The sequence below is a fragment of the Papilio machaon genome, chromosome 14, assembly GCF_912999745.1.
Source record: "Papilio machaon chromosome 14, ilPapMach1.1, whole genome shotgun sequence".
NCBI lineage: Eukaryota > Metazoa > Arthropoda > Insecta > Lepidoptera > Papilionidae > Papilio > Papilio machaon.
In genome coordinates, this window is record NC_059999.1 from 6647092 (window position 1) to 6661737 (window position 14646).

At 30.8% G+C, this 14646-nt stretch overlaps 1 protein-coding gene across 1 annotated transcript; it reads right to left on the reverse strand.

Moving 5' to 3' along the window:
* Nucleotides 1-3590: 3590 nt before the first annotated feature.
* Nucleotides 3591-9450, reverse strand: LOC106708373 (connectin). The gene is made up of 3 exons (XM_045681097.1): nt 9329-9450; nt 4734-5806; nt 3591-4054 (listed from the first exon to the last, which is right to left on the reverse strand). Exons 2-3 carry the CDS (start codon nt 5794-5796, stop codon nt 3591-3593), a joined length of 1527 nt encoding a protein of 508 aa, XP_045537053.1. The 5' UTR covers nt 5797-5806; nt 9329-9450.
* Nucleotides 9451-14646: the final 5196 nt, after the last annotated feature.

Sequence of the window (14646 nt, forward strand, 5' to 3'; positions counted from 1 at the left end):
GATCAATGAACTACCTATGAGATGGTAAAAGTGCATAGAAAATAATGGTTCATACTTTGATTAATTAAATATATTATATTAAAAATATTCGACTTTTTGTTCCTCCCATACAAAACGCCAATTTCATATGTAAGGACCTAATATTATAAATGCGAATGTTTAGATGGATGGATAAATGGATGTTTTTTTGAAGATATCTCCGTAATGGCTAAACAGATCTTGATAAAATTTGGCACAGATGTAGAATATAATCTGGAGGAACGATAAGCTACTTATTACGTTTTTTTTTTAAATTCCGTGCGGATGTAGTCACGGGCGACAGCTATTAAATAATATAGCAAGTAACTTAAAGCAATTTTAAACTGGATTAGTAATCCAATATTTGTTTTATTTTCTGCTTCCACATCTCGGGTACGATGATATAAGTGGGTTTTGATTGAAAATTGATATCTTATTGACTGAGTTCTACGTAATATTTTTTTTATTAAATTGTATTCTACAAGGAATACAAAGGATAATAACTTTGACGGTCTAGATTTATTTATCTTTATGATTTTCTTTAATGTGTGGGAGTTGCTGTATAAAAACAGACACAGTATTAATACAATTAAAATCATTGTTTATATATTATCCTGAAATACTGATCAGTATTTCAGGATACACAGGAATGTTAATTGTTAGTTGTAATTTTGAGAAGTATAAATTGATTACGCCCGTACAGATGCCGGCAAAAAAACTACATCTAAAATTTTTTTTTTTCTAAATTCTAATATATCACATTTTGATTCTTTTACTGTATTAGATAATGCAATACAAGATTTGTTTGATATAGAGCCAGTTTCTATGAGATGTTTTTTCTTGAACTTGAATATAACTTATTTTACAAGAATTACTTTAGGGAACAACGGAATATATTACACCACATTGATACACAAAATTTGAGTTAGCATATTCTTGTTTCAATTCTGAAACAATATTGTTTTAGGAGGAAAAGATGCAAATAGATGAATTTATTGCTAGTAAATTTTTCTTTTGCTGACTCTAGTTGCAATGGGGTTATATTTTATGATGAAGTATTTAGCAGTGTCAAAATAAACAACATTTTTGTCTACGAATAACATACTACGAAATTTTCCTTTTTCTTGAGTATATTCATATGTTTACGAAATACGTCCAAAGAATTTGTTGAGCTTCGATAACTTAGGATTAACTTGACCAAACTTTGGTACAGATCTTTCCTTATCAATTACGAGCTACATTTTTGTTTGGCATTACTTTTACTTATTTTATAAGTTATAGCTGTCGCTCGCGTCTTTGTCTGTGCGGAATTAAAAAAACTTAATAAGTAGCCCATGTGTTCTTCCAGATTATGTTCTACATCTTTTTCAAATTTCATCAAGATCTGTTGAGCCGTTTCAGAGATACCTTCAAACAAACATCCATCCATCTAAACATTCGCATTTATAATATTAGTAAGATTTAATATCTAGCCTCATCTATCACCTTAGAGTTTATAAAATAAAATAAATTTGAACCTTTTATTGAAATTTGAATTACTTATTTGAGTTATTTGTAAAAAAAAATGACCAATACAATACAAGGTCCAAAACTTATTCCACTTCATTTTTGTATAACGCGGTTATATAAAATTTCTCCACAATAACTGTAACATTCACAATTCAATCAAAATAGAAACAACTCAAAAGAATATAATAATTGGTAATTCGAGTAAATCATATCTGTCAATAGTTATTCACGTATTAAACAACGATATTTTTCCCCTTAAATCTTTATTTCCCCTTACATCCCGTCGAGCTATTGTGGTTAATAACTCAATATTGTTCCCTTTTACAATGCAAGAATAGTCGGTGGACATTATTAAAAAGGTATAGATTTATCATATTGGTTGTATTTGGATTATTTCATAGGGGAAACCACACAAAATATTACAACTTGGTAATGTTCATATGAGAAGTTGTAATATCTAGTTCCTTATATATGGGTCATCTAAAAAGATATTATGTGGTTTTTACGTAAATTTAGATAATTTAAAATGATTTTTTGTGTGCACAAAGTTATATTCAATGTTAGCCTAACGATAAAATGCATACAAAGAATGTTATAATATTTTTTGCTATTAAAAATTCACAGGCGTTTCGAATTAAAAGTTCAAGGTAAAATAAATATATTTAAAGAGTTATATTCACAAGAAAAGTAGCACTTAAACTGAAACATCAACTATCCATTCTATTCTGGACCTGTGCTTTTAAATTAAATTGTGGTAATATAGGTATATCAGAATATTTTATGAAGGCTGATTTTAATTTGTAGCTAGATACAGCACCTAATCTAAATTTAATTACATCGTTCTACTACAGTGAAGGCAAAACTGAGTCAGTTGTCAAATTTGTTCTATTTAATTATTCAAATTAATATGGTCCAACTGAAAAGATTATTTTTTAAAAGTCTTTATAAGAAAGTCTACACGTTATTAGAAAGAACAGATTCATCACTTTTTTAGAGTGTTATGCATGTCGACTGATGAAAGAAGTGCCATTAGTCTATCCTAGCCCCTTTCTTCTTCTAAATTGTATTAATAAAGAAATGACGGAATCGGGGAAATTGGAAAGAAATGTTCTTTTTTCTGTTTGCTGCCTGACTTTGTAGACTTAAGAGATTGTTGCAGATGCATATGGGAAACGTTCATTCAATATTTGGTGATAGATGTATTCTTTTTGCATACCGTACAACGCTTTGATTTCGTACCGAATTGAATCATATAAAATACATATGTTTTAAATTATCAACTCGGTAGCGTCTACGCTAAATAATTGTTGGTTACGATCTAGTAATTACAGTTCAAATTGTCGGTTCCGATTCTAAACTAGTAATGAAAAATCCAATAAAATGTCTTGTGTTATATAAACATAATTTCAGTGCAAACCGTACCTTTAGTTATACTACGACGGTGTTTTCAATATATAACTTCAAACTTTCTTGATTTTTACTATTATACTGTTCGTAAGAAACGGGATTCTTACCACGATTAGGCTCTTTGAGCTCCCGATATTTCGGCACAGTTGCATGCGCCATTATACCGAACGGTGTTTTCAATGTTCCGTGCGGGTGCCTTAATTATATAATTTTTAAATGTTAGAATTCTTAACTTGCAGAAACTCTGACTTTGAACTTTTTTCGGTTTAAACACTGTGATAAGTTACGCGCCCGATAATCGACTTTGTTTTTGCAAAATTTTACGTGTTTGATTAATTATTTGTTTGTATGCTACTTTGTTTGGTACATGAAATGTTTGATTTAATTATTTTCCGAGCTCCTTAGGAAATTATACATTACAATCAAATTTTGAATAACTTACTAACCTTCAGTTTATGTCCGTTTTATTTCATCGTATTAATTTATAATGCAATTAGTATTAAAGTACACATAATAAAAATCCAAAAGAATATCTAATTATTTATTTAATAAAGCAAAGCTATAAACAGCGATTTACGTACAATAGTTTATCTTACATTATTTTTATATTCACATTGAAACACACTAAAAGGAATGTCTTCTTTTCCATCAATTAATTAATGATAAATATAAGATGCTAATAACAGAATTATTAATGGAAATGACGTCACATTTGAATTTGAACTTGAATTTGATTGCCAGTAACTTTCGTCTTTAGATGATAACATCAAAGAATCTTCTCTTTTAGGCAATTTTTCACCAGGACATGTTAAAGATTCTATCGGTACATCAACTAGTACTACTTCATTAGATAAACTGGTCTCTGTTGTGTCCAATTTATATTGTGGATTTTCAGCGTACAATTCATCATCAGTTTGTTGGAACACATCACTATTAGTACCAAGTTCGAATACCTTTTCCACTTTATCTTTCACATCTTGTTCTTCTTTGAATTGGGGTCCTTCATTCCTATCAAATGTACATGTGATTGTGTTCAGTGCTAATTTAAGTGGTTCACTTTTTGTTTCATTTCTTAGTGTTAGCAACCAAATCAGTTGGCAATTACAGTTAAAGTCGTTACCTGCAAAATAATTAAAACATGTATTTTAGATGTAATGTATCGCATTAACAAAAAAAATGAGATTTACATTTCTTCATGATTGTACCCATGGGTTTCTACTGCAAACAGAAAACTAGGTACAAAAATGTACAGTGGCAGTCAAAACTTATACTAACGAAGATCAAAATAATAATAGTAAGCTAAAATCAAGTTTTTGCTTTTAGTCAAACATTTCATTTTACTAATAACTAGTTCTTAAAAACTTTGACTTGTTGACAGCAAAGGGAATAAATTACATAGTAATACAACTATTATGTTTGTACAGTTAAATAATTCACATTCATTGCATTCAAAAAGTTATTTTGTTGTTGATTTTCTGAAGGGGGACTATTGTACTCAAAGTTGAGAACAGGGGATTAAAGCACCAAAGGGGATTGATACACATTCTATTGTTAGTGAAACAGAGTTAGTTACCCGTAAATGGACAGTTAGTAGTATTATTAAAGCACAGGAAGCAATCTTAATGCTACGCTTACTCTACAATTACAAGTTACAAGCTTATACAGTTATTAAATCCCGGAAATGTATCTAATTTGATATATTGAAGAAATCGTGAAATAAAGATGAAAGAGATTCTAGCACATGATTATCAGATCGGAAGAGTTTTCTAATACTTAAACTAAATATTTTTTTAACTCACCACTTAAATAGAGTACCGATGATTTATCTTTTAAATTTTCAAATATTGGTTTAACCGTTTCTAGGGAAAAGGTTTTCAATTCATTATTCCTCAAATCCAATAATTTAAGCCCTCGAACGCCTTCCAAAAGTCCTTCATTGATAGACTGCAATTGATTACCCGTCATTGACAACTTCTCCAGCAAAGCGAGTCCATCAAAAGCCCTTTCAGACAAATATTTCAATTCATTGTTATCCAAGAGTAGCTCATTCAAATTCCACAATTCCGTAAATGTCAAATCGCCGATCATTGATAACTTGTTCGACCTCAAATCCAATCTTGTCAAATTAGCAAGTCCTCTGAAAGTATCTCTAGTCAGAACTGTAATTAAATTCGCTTCCAGAACTAGATCGTTTAATATAGATAGATGCTCGAAACAGCCGTCGTGGGCGAGATTGATATTGTTGAACGATAAATCAAGATATTTCAAACTTGGTAATTCCACGAATATGTCTCTTTGTATTTCCGTTATTTTATTCTCTTTGATTGTTATATTGACTAGAGCCGGTAGACCTTTGAAGGCGGAGAAATCTAATTCAGTAATTTTATTATTCATCAATGTTATCTCTTTAATTGATGTCAGATTTGTGAATGTTTTCTTTTCTATTTTATTCAATGTCGCATAGTGTATGTATAGCTTTTGCAATCTCTTGAGACGATGTATCACAGCTAGCGGAATGAACGTCAAGGCTCCGTCCGATCTAACATTAAACGTGAGTCTCTCTAAATACATTTGAGAATTGAAGCTCGCCCATATGGGGTCGCTTTCATCAATGCCACCATTGAACACCCAACAATCAGCCCTAGTCGCAGTATTGATTTCAGTTCTCTCACAGTAGCAATGCACTTTAGACTCTCTATTTGCGATTTCGCATAAATTATCCTTTACTTGTACTGAATGGTGTCTTCTGTCCGTTTTGTCTCTGCGTTTCTCATTAAGCCGACTCTCTGTGTATGATATTTGAAATGAAGTCAAAGCCAAAGTTAAGAGTAAATATTTCACGACCACATCCATGTCGGGCATTTTAATGTACCTGAAAACATAAAAATACGTTGTGAGAATATTTTATTAAAAAATTAACAAAATTGTTTTTAGGAATGAAATATAAAAGAGGCCTTTGTTTCAATGTTAGGCATTCAAACATCAAAGGTTTTATGAAAAGTAATTTTTGTAGATTTTTATATTTATTTAAGTAAGGGACAAATAATACACAGCGAATGAAACAGTACATCAGTGATTATGAAAATAATGTTTAGTTACAGCCGACTACAATGTTATTATTATTTTTTAAGTAGATAAAAAAATTACGATTACAGTTTTAGACAAACTTTCCAAGTTACTACCAAAATTTCATCAAAATCTGTCCAGTGATTTAGGAACGTATACATTGAAATTTGTTGTATTTAAATTATTTTAAAAGGATAGTCTTAATAAATTTTATCTTTTGTCTTTTTAATAATTTTTCATCCTGAAAAGTCTATACAGTATTCAACAAAAAAAAAATAATGGACTTTTATTACTCAACTTCTAAAGACTCTCGTCTTTTGTCTTTAAGAAGGTTTTCGACAATTTCCATTCAAAGAGACTTGAAGTGGAGGATCGAGAATCAAGTTCGTCTTTTGTTTTTAGATTTAATTTTTTTCACTTGGACTGTACCCGATCGTTTGTCTTTCGAAATAAGCTGTAAAGATACACTCGGAAAAAATGAACGAAATCATTTCACTTTCTGCTTACTTTGTATTGTATCTTTATATTGTTGCTCTTTGTAAGCGAAACGAGGTTCGTATACATTTTAATATTACAATACATTTTTATATCTATTTAAGTGCGTTCAAAATGTTTGAAGTGCTCGGCGGTTTTTTGTGCGATTTTCAAGTGTTAAGACTTTCGGTTCTTCTTTGTTTTTTTTTTTTAATTTAGGTCAAAATTATTTGACGGATCTCTTCAAAATATCTTTGTCTTTGGAGGTGCTTTGGTTTCCTTTTTATATAATCATAAGGAAAATAAGATGCTACTTTTTTATAGTAATACTGACTGAAAATTAGAATAACTTAAATGAAAAAAGTTTTCTTGAGTAAGTTACGTAAGTCACTTACATAGGAAATATCATTTAAGTATGTTAATATATTTTGGTCAAAACGGGTCTTTACTTTCTACGCTTTAAGATTTCGTAATATTAATCCTGTTACAAAATAGGCCATACAATTTAAGACAGAAACCTTGAGATCCCTTTAGGCGAATATAAGATTAATCCAGTGAATACGATGTTCTTCATGCTGTTTTAGAGATAAGCCCTTAAGTTGTATAATGTGCCTTTTCATAATGAAAACATTAAACGGACTTGAGAATAATTATTCGCTCGTACAAATAAAGACCTGAACTTTGTAAACAAAATAATAATTTCACATTTTTTTATCTTTTAATCTATATTGTTTTCTTGTCTTCTTTCTTTTTCCTTTTTTTTAATAAACTTTAAAAATTACTTCTTATGATACAATAATAAAAAAAATACAATTAAAAAAAAACTGTATTAAAGAATTTTCTATGTATAAGGAACACATATTTTAGATAAATCAATTAAAATCAACTTGAAACTGGAGCCTAGCTAAGTTGTGTAACTTAAATTTCAGTAAGTTATAGCGCTGGTAAGTGTCTATCCCCGCTTAAGGTAATTAGTTGCGAAGTATTTATGTGCGGGATAAAATTTGATTGATGTAGGAAAGTGCGGTACAGCTGCCTTAAGTTTTGCGTAAGTTATGCATCTACGGATTACAAGTTCTGATAAAGTTACTTCAAGTTTTCAGTCGATTACATAATGTATGTTAAATTGTTGTAAAACATTTTCTTGTGTTCGTTTATGAAGGATTTATAAATCGTTAATATTATTATATTACAAGCGAAAACATGAAGTAGAAAAGCTGTTGAAAGAATTTAATATCCTTAACAAAAAAAGAAGCTAAAATAAAGATTTTAATGCGAAAATTTTGTATAAAATATGCGGGGATGTAAGTTTTTTTCTTTTAAATGTTCAATACTGTACAAAGTATTCTTTTGCCGAAGCTTGGAACTAATAAACGAGTGACACTAATTGGCGCCGAGATCGTCTCAGGGAAGACCACTTACAATGAAATTCCTGTGAAAATTTCTACGAAAAATTCCCGCCCGAGCTTCCTCACCATCGTTTATTAAAGTCGCTATTTTTTTTCTTTTCAAATTTAGAACGAATGTGGCTCTTAAGGATTTTGAGACAAGTAAAATATGTCACGGCCAAGTTTTTTAATAACATAATCTACGTGGACATTTCCTTTAACCTGCCAAGAATTTCGTTTATTTTATGGACCTCTTATAATTATGATGTCTTTAGATGTAGTAGTTATATTTAACTTGGGTAATTATACCATAACTATAAGCACCGTACTAACAATATTAGTATTAATTGAAATAGTCACTTAGTAAGTAGTAAAACAATTTGAAATCTACACTAATATATTCCCTTAGTGACACTGAGTTCAAGAGGCAGCACCTAAGTACTCAAAATTAAACAACCGATATTAATACGATGGGTTTGATCCAATTTAAAAACAAAATATAGGTCAATGAACTCGCACCTTGATTCATTCTAAGACAGCGGTCAGAATGACAGACTTAAAAAGTCAGCTTTTGTACAAATAGGCATTTATTCGAGAAAAATAAACAAAGCCTAATAGCATACAAGCATGAAGTAGTGTTGTATGCTTCTAGCATTCTTAGTTGCCATTATAGAGATGTCATAGGCTTGGTAGTTTATGTAAATTAATAATTTTAAAAATAATTCCTAGTAGCATATATTAAAAAAAATTACGATTCATGTTAAATTTAATCCACATTATTCTTTCGTCACAAACGATCATTCTTCATCTTGTCTTAATTCTGACAATTGTCCCTCATGAGACTAAATTAATGATGTTACTCCTACACCATGCCTATTCTGTATATTTATTAAAGTTCAGTTAAAAATCATATTGTAGTTTAAAATACAACTTTGTACAGTCAACTGCATAAATATGTATACATTTGAAACTTTTTGGAAACTTGTATATGTGGTCTGTTTCAAAAATACTTATGCAAGTCAAGATCATGTACTGAGAATGGAAAGTATACGGACCGATACGTGCATACATATTTATAAAACCAAAAGTTTATACAACTTTCTGAAACTTTGCAAATATGTACATAATATTTATGTAGAAATAGTGCACAAAAACGTGAAAATTAAAAGAAACTAAAAACGTTATTCAATACTTAAAATATTATATGAGTAAGATACTCGCCAAAAAATATATTTTATAAAAACACTCATAAAAAAAATATTATTTAAAAAAACAAAAGAAAATACAGGAGATAGAAAAAGTAAGGTAGGTAATTTTATTTAAATGAAATAATAAAAAAGAACTAAAAAAACACATTTAAAAATAATCCCGAAATAACATTAATCAAGGAAAATCTAAAAAAAAATCTTTTTGTTAAAACCACAATCTATTAAAACTACTAAATAATAACAATATGCAATACAAACCTTAAATAAATTCAACAGTAGCTATCATGAAACACGCACAAATAAACACAGCAATTGAATTAAAAAGTTAGAATTCGGTAAAGCAAAACGAAAGTTCGGGGAATGGTAAATCGTTAATAAAGGACGTTCATCCCGGTACGACACGCGGCTACGACTGAAGTAGGGGCGTGGATGATTCAACGCAGGGAGTGGACAATACGTGAGTCCTTTAACGAAATTAATATATTATTTTCACTAGGTTAGTTATTTCTACGATTTTTTCTGCTTCTTTCTCATTCTCTAGTATTTTTATATGTGTAATTTTTTTTAATTAAAAGAATTTTTCAGTAATTTGGTATTTGATTTTAAGTCGGCTTGTTTAAATAATGTTTGTATACCCAAGTTCATAGTTATTTTCAAGAAAGATCTCGGAACGAAATTTGTAATTTATAGGAGACACGAATTTACGAAAGGGAATTTTGTTGCGCCAGCTGCTGCTGCCTGTATTTAGCAAAATTCTTGCCTTTATTATAAAATATAGATAGCACAAGTTTAAGTAATTAGCATAATTTACGTAAGTATATTATTTTTATATTTTAGTAAGATTTTTGTAATTTAAAAAGTAATCTAAACTAAGGGTCTCTCGTAGATACTAATCAATGACTTTGAGTGCGGAAGTTAGACGCTTATTAATAAATCTTTTTTCTATCCTTTTTATCCGTCTGCGTCCAACCCTTATATACATAAGTAGATAAATACTGTGATAACAAACCCCCACACGATGCCGTACCTACCGTAATACTTCCCCGTCGACTGACCCCTGCACGTCATAGCGTGAGTCATAACGCCACCTGCCTTTTGTATTAGCATTAAGTAGCCAAAGAGCACGACATTCATTATACGCTCTTCCATGAAAAAGTTAAACTTTATAAACAAAAGAGTATTATTCGTTACGGCTAGTCTTCATTTTCGTAGCAGAATTACAACTATTGGCATCCAACTTATTCTTCAGTAGAAAAACAGAGATAAAACAATTTACGTAAAAAAATTGGTATTGAATGTGACTTAAAATTAAATACAATTTGATTATTACGGAATTATTGAGTAAATAATTAATTATCAAAAACAGTATATACCACAGGATTTATATCTATTATATATATAAAAGAAAGTCGTGTTAGTTACACTATTTATAACTCAAGAACGGCTGAATCGATTTGACTGAAAATTGGTGGGCAGGTAGCTTAGAACCAGGAAACGGACATAGGATAATTTTTAATTTTTTAATTTTCTATTTTTTACTCCGCGCGGACGGAGTCGCGTGTAAAAGCAAGTGTATTATAAAAAGCCTATGTCTAAAGTGTGAGAAATTTCACTAAAATCCGTTTAGCCGTTCTGAAGCTCATCAACATCATCAATTCTCTATACGTCCCCACTGAGGGGCTCGGAGCCTACCCTAACTTAGAAGTGACTAGGCCATAGTCAACCACGCTGGACCAGTACGGGTGGGTTGACTTCACAAATATCTTTGAATTTCTTCTCATATATGTGCAGGTTGATGTTTTTATTCACCGTAAGAACGTCGAATAAATGTAATGTAAATCGAAACTCGAAAAACACATTGGTACATGTCAGGATTCGAACCCAGGACTTGTAGATTGCAATTCAAGTGCTTAAACCCTGAACCACCGACGCTCATAAGTTCTGAAATTCACTGGTAAGAAACATCCATCCTTTCACATTTATACTTTTTTCCGAAGCAATAAAATTATGTTAAAAAGATATCCCTTTTCTATTCTTTTTGGTCGATGATATTTTTAATTATGCGATATTTGATTGAGAGCTTTCGTCCAACAAAAGGCTAAAATACAAAAATGACATATTAAAAATCACCGCACCCCCAGTTATGATAATATTTTCGTATTATGTCTATTAAAGAGATTTTGTAACACAAAAAATCCTTTTCGTATTCTGATAAAGGTTATAATCGCTTGCCGACTTCAAATGGATAATTGAAGGGTCAGGGAGTCTGGTTCCCCTTTCATAAAGAGATTATTAGAAAAAATCTAATACATATTCACGGGGAGCCATTCGAATAGTTAATACGTTCGAAATCATATGGAGCTTTTGTGACGGCAAACTAAGATTTAGCTAAACACGTAATTACGAGAATTTCGTTGAATACGGCTTTGTTCACGTATAAATTACATTGGTATATTGAAGGTAGGGTGACAGTTATTATATAAGTTTTTTGTGACTGCAACATAATAAATAATGCAATATAAATATAAATTTTAAAGACATTCGAACGAATGAAATGCTTCTTTTCTCTTTTAATAGTTATTGTATAGTAGTGTCATTATCTTACTAATATTATAGAGCGAATTTATTTTAAGCCTGTAATTTCGTGGTACGTAAAAAAAAAACTGAAAACAAAAATGTTAATACAACTTTAATACCTACAGTATATTTTAAATAAAGTATTTCGTCTCAAAAATATATAGTTCTTTGACAAAAATGACTTAAGTATAACAAATTTTATATGAAACTTTACAGTAATATTATTCAGGCAAACCCAAAAGTTTTAAAAGTAGACGTGATAGAGACAGATATGTTAATACTATTTCCGTCTTTTTCATGGACGTAATTATCCCTTACCTGGCTAATTCAGGTAGTAAGTATTTCTTTGGCGCCACAAAGGAAATAATCCTCGCAAGATTTATTTACTGTACGGAAATCCCAACTCTTACCCAGAATTATATTGTATACATTCCGTATTGAACAAGTGCCTTTAATTATTGTTATCTACGATATTTCGTCTGTTCTTTGTAAGTAAGACCTTTTGGGTAAAGAATCTTTCTTTGAAATTGATTATAGTACGATAGCCCAAGGTTTTGGTCAATTTCATTTTTTTGTTTTAATTTCTTTTCAAATGTTTTCTTCGTAAACATTGCTTTCACAAGAGTTGTAAATATTAAAAAATATATTAGTGGCAATTGAACTAAGCCATACCAACCAACCTTTAATTTAATATAATTTTTACTCGAAAATCTTATCTTACTAATATTATAAATGCGAATGTTTGGATGGATGGATGGGTGGATGGATGGATGGATGGATGTTTGTTTTAATGTATCTCCAGAACGACCCAATGGATCTCGATGAAATTTGGCATTGAGTAGATCAAAGTCTGGAAGAAAACACATGGGCTACTTATTATATATTTTATTTAAATCCGCGCGGACGAAGTCGCGGGCGACAGCTAGTTTTTAATAAAGTAAATTGTATATTAGAGGTTGAATAGAAATAATACAATACATTACGTGAACACACGACAAAGGACACACCCGCCAAAATGTAATCTGATTCCAGTGATCGATCTCACAGTTGACAATTTGTAACGACGACGCGGCAGATGTTTGTATGATTGAAACATGAACATAGGACAACGTTAACATATTAAACATTTCCGTTAACACCTAGGAATAATAATTATGAAATCTTACATTACACTTTTCTTATATACAATTAATCCTATATACTATGATCTTAGAAGTGTAGGAAGTCTCCTAGGCATTATATACTGACTGCACAGACATAATAGTTGTACTTAAATTTTCATTTGTTTTTACAAGGAATCATTGTTTTAATAAAAATCTCTAGGAAAATATACTTTACTTCAGCTATTAAGTTTCCTATGCTACGTTCATATAATTATACAAATGAAACAGTATCGCATTTGTATAATTTTGTTTAAGCGAATGCAACATGATATTAATTAATTCTAGAAACAAGGAACTAGACTAATTAATTTAACACTGGCAGACATATACATCCTGGAATAAAGAAAAAAATATTTATTCACTGATGCAATAGCGATTGCATTGCTTGAATAATTAGCTGCGTATATTGATAACATTTCCGCGAAACTCCACCTTTAGTAGGATTTACAATAAGTACGTGTTAAACATATACCACTTGGTTATTATCACCTCCTTGGCCTTATCTCACTCAATGGGGTTGGCGAACAAGGTTTTATAAACCTTGATATTTTAGCTTTATTTTTACGGTCGGTCACCTGCCCTTCACCATGACCAACCATTCAGTTAAACCACAAAATTTTGTGATTTGTGCTCGAAATAAACAAAAGATAATGTTTCTGACATTTACTGTATTTGATAAATCTTAGATTTCACCGGTAAATCATAGAATTTACCGTAGTTCGTGCTTTTACAGTAACATATACTTGATATATCTGGTGGTGCGTGAGTAAGCATCATAAAGAGCAAGCGCGAGCATTTAGCTGGAGTAATTCTGGATAATAATTCATCGCTAAAAATTTGCTACACGCTCCTGCAGCGTGATTAATGTTGCAATGAAAAAATAATCTGCAACAAAATGTACTTCTTTTTACGGACAATTTTATAGGTTTTGATCCAATAATTTTACACATAACAAAACGTATTTAGTTCACTCCGTTTTATAGATCACACTTCAATACTTATATTATAAACTAGCTTTTACTCGCGACTCCGTCCGCGCGGAATAAAAAATAGAAAACGGGGTAAAAATTATCCTATGTCCGTTTCCTGGTTCTAAGCTACCTGCCCACCAATTTTCAGTCAAACCGGTACAGCCGTTCTTGAGTTATAAATAGTGTAACTAACACGACTTTCTTTTATATATATAGAGATGCGAAAGTTTAGATGATTGTTTGTTACTACGTATCTCTAAAACAGTTTAACAGATCTCGATGAAATGCGGCACAGATATAGAAAATAGTTAGAAGAAGACATAAGCTACTTAGCTAATTTTTTTTAATTCGGACGAAGTCGCACGCAACTGCTAGTTTCAAATTGAATAAATTATTTTTGAATAGTAACACTTTGACGTCTTCCATAAAAGTTACTTTGTGTGCTTTTACCGTTTTACGGTTTTAAAAACAACCTCGGTTCAACCGTTAAGGAGTAGTTAGTTCAATATCAGATCAGCCATTTAGCCTACAGAAGGTCAAAATAGAATTGCCACACATACTTGCAAAAATGTTACTCTTTTGTTAGTCGAGAAAAAGTTAATAAAGACGTTGTATATGAACTGAATATTGAAAACTGAACAGTACATTTATGATATCTATAGCTTTTGCCCGCGACTCCTTTCGCGCGGAATTTTTAAAAAACTTACTAAATAAGACTTTGTTCTAGATCTGTGCCAAATTTCATCAAGATCCGTTCAGCCGTTCCGGAGATACCTTCAAACAAACATCCATCCATCTAAACATTCGCATTTATAATACTAGCTGTGCCCGCGACTTCGTCCGCGTGAAATACTATTTTGGGTAG

Bases quoted from the DNA above. Each gene is read 5' to 3' on its own strand.
- LOC106708373 (XM_045681097.1), bottom strand. From the start codon at position 5,796: ATGCCCGACATGGATGTGGTCGTGAAATATTTACTCTTAACTTTGGCT. The intron at 4,055-4,733 runs GTGAGTTAAAAA...ATTATTTTGCAG, and splicing joins ATCGGTACTCTATTTAAGTG to GTAACGACTTTAACTGTAAT.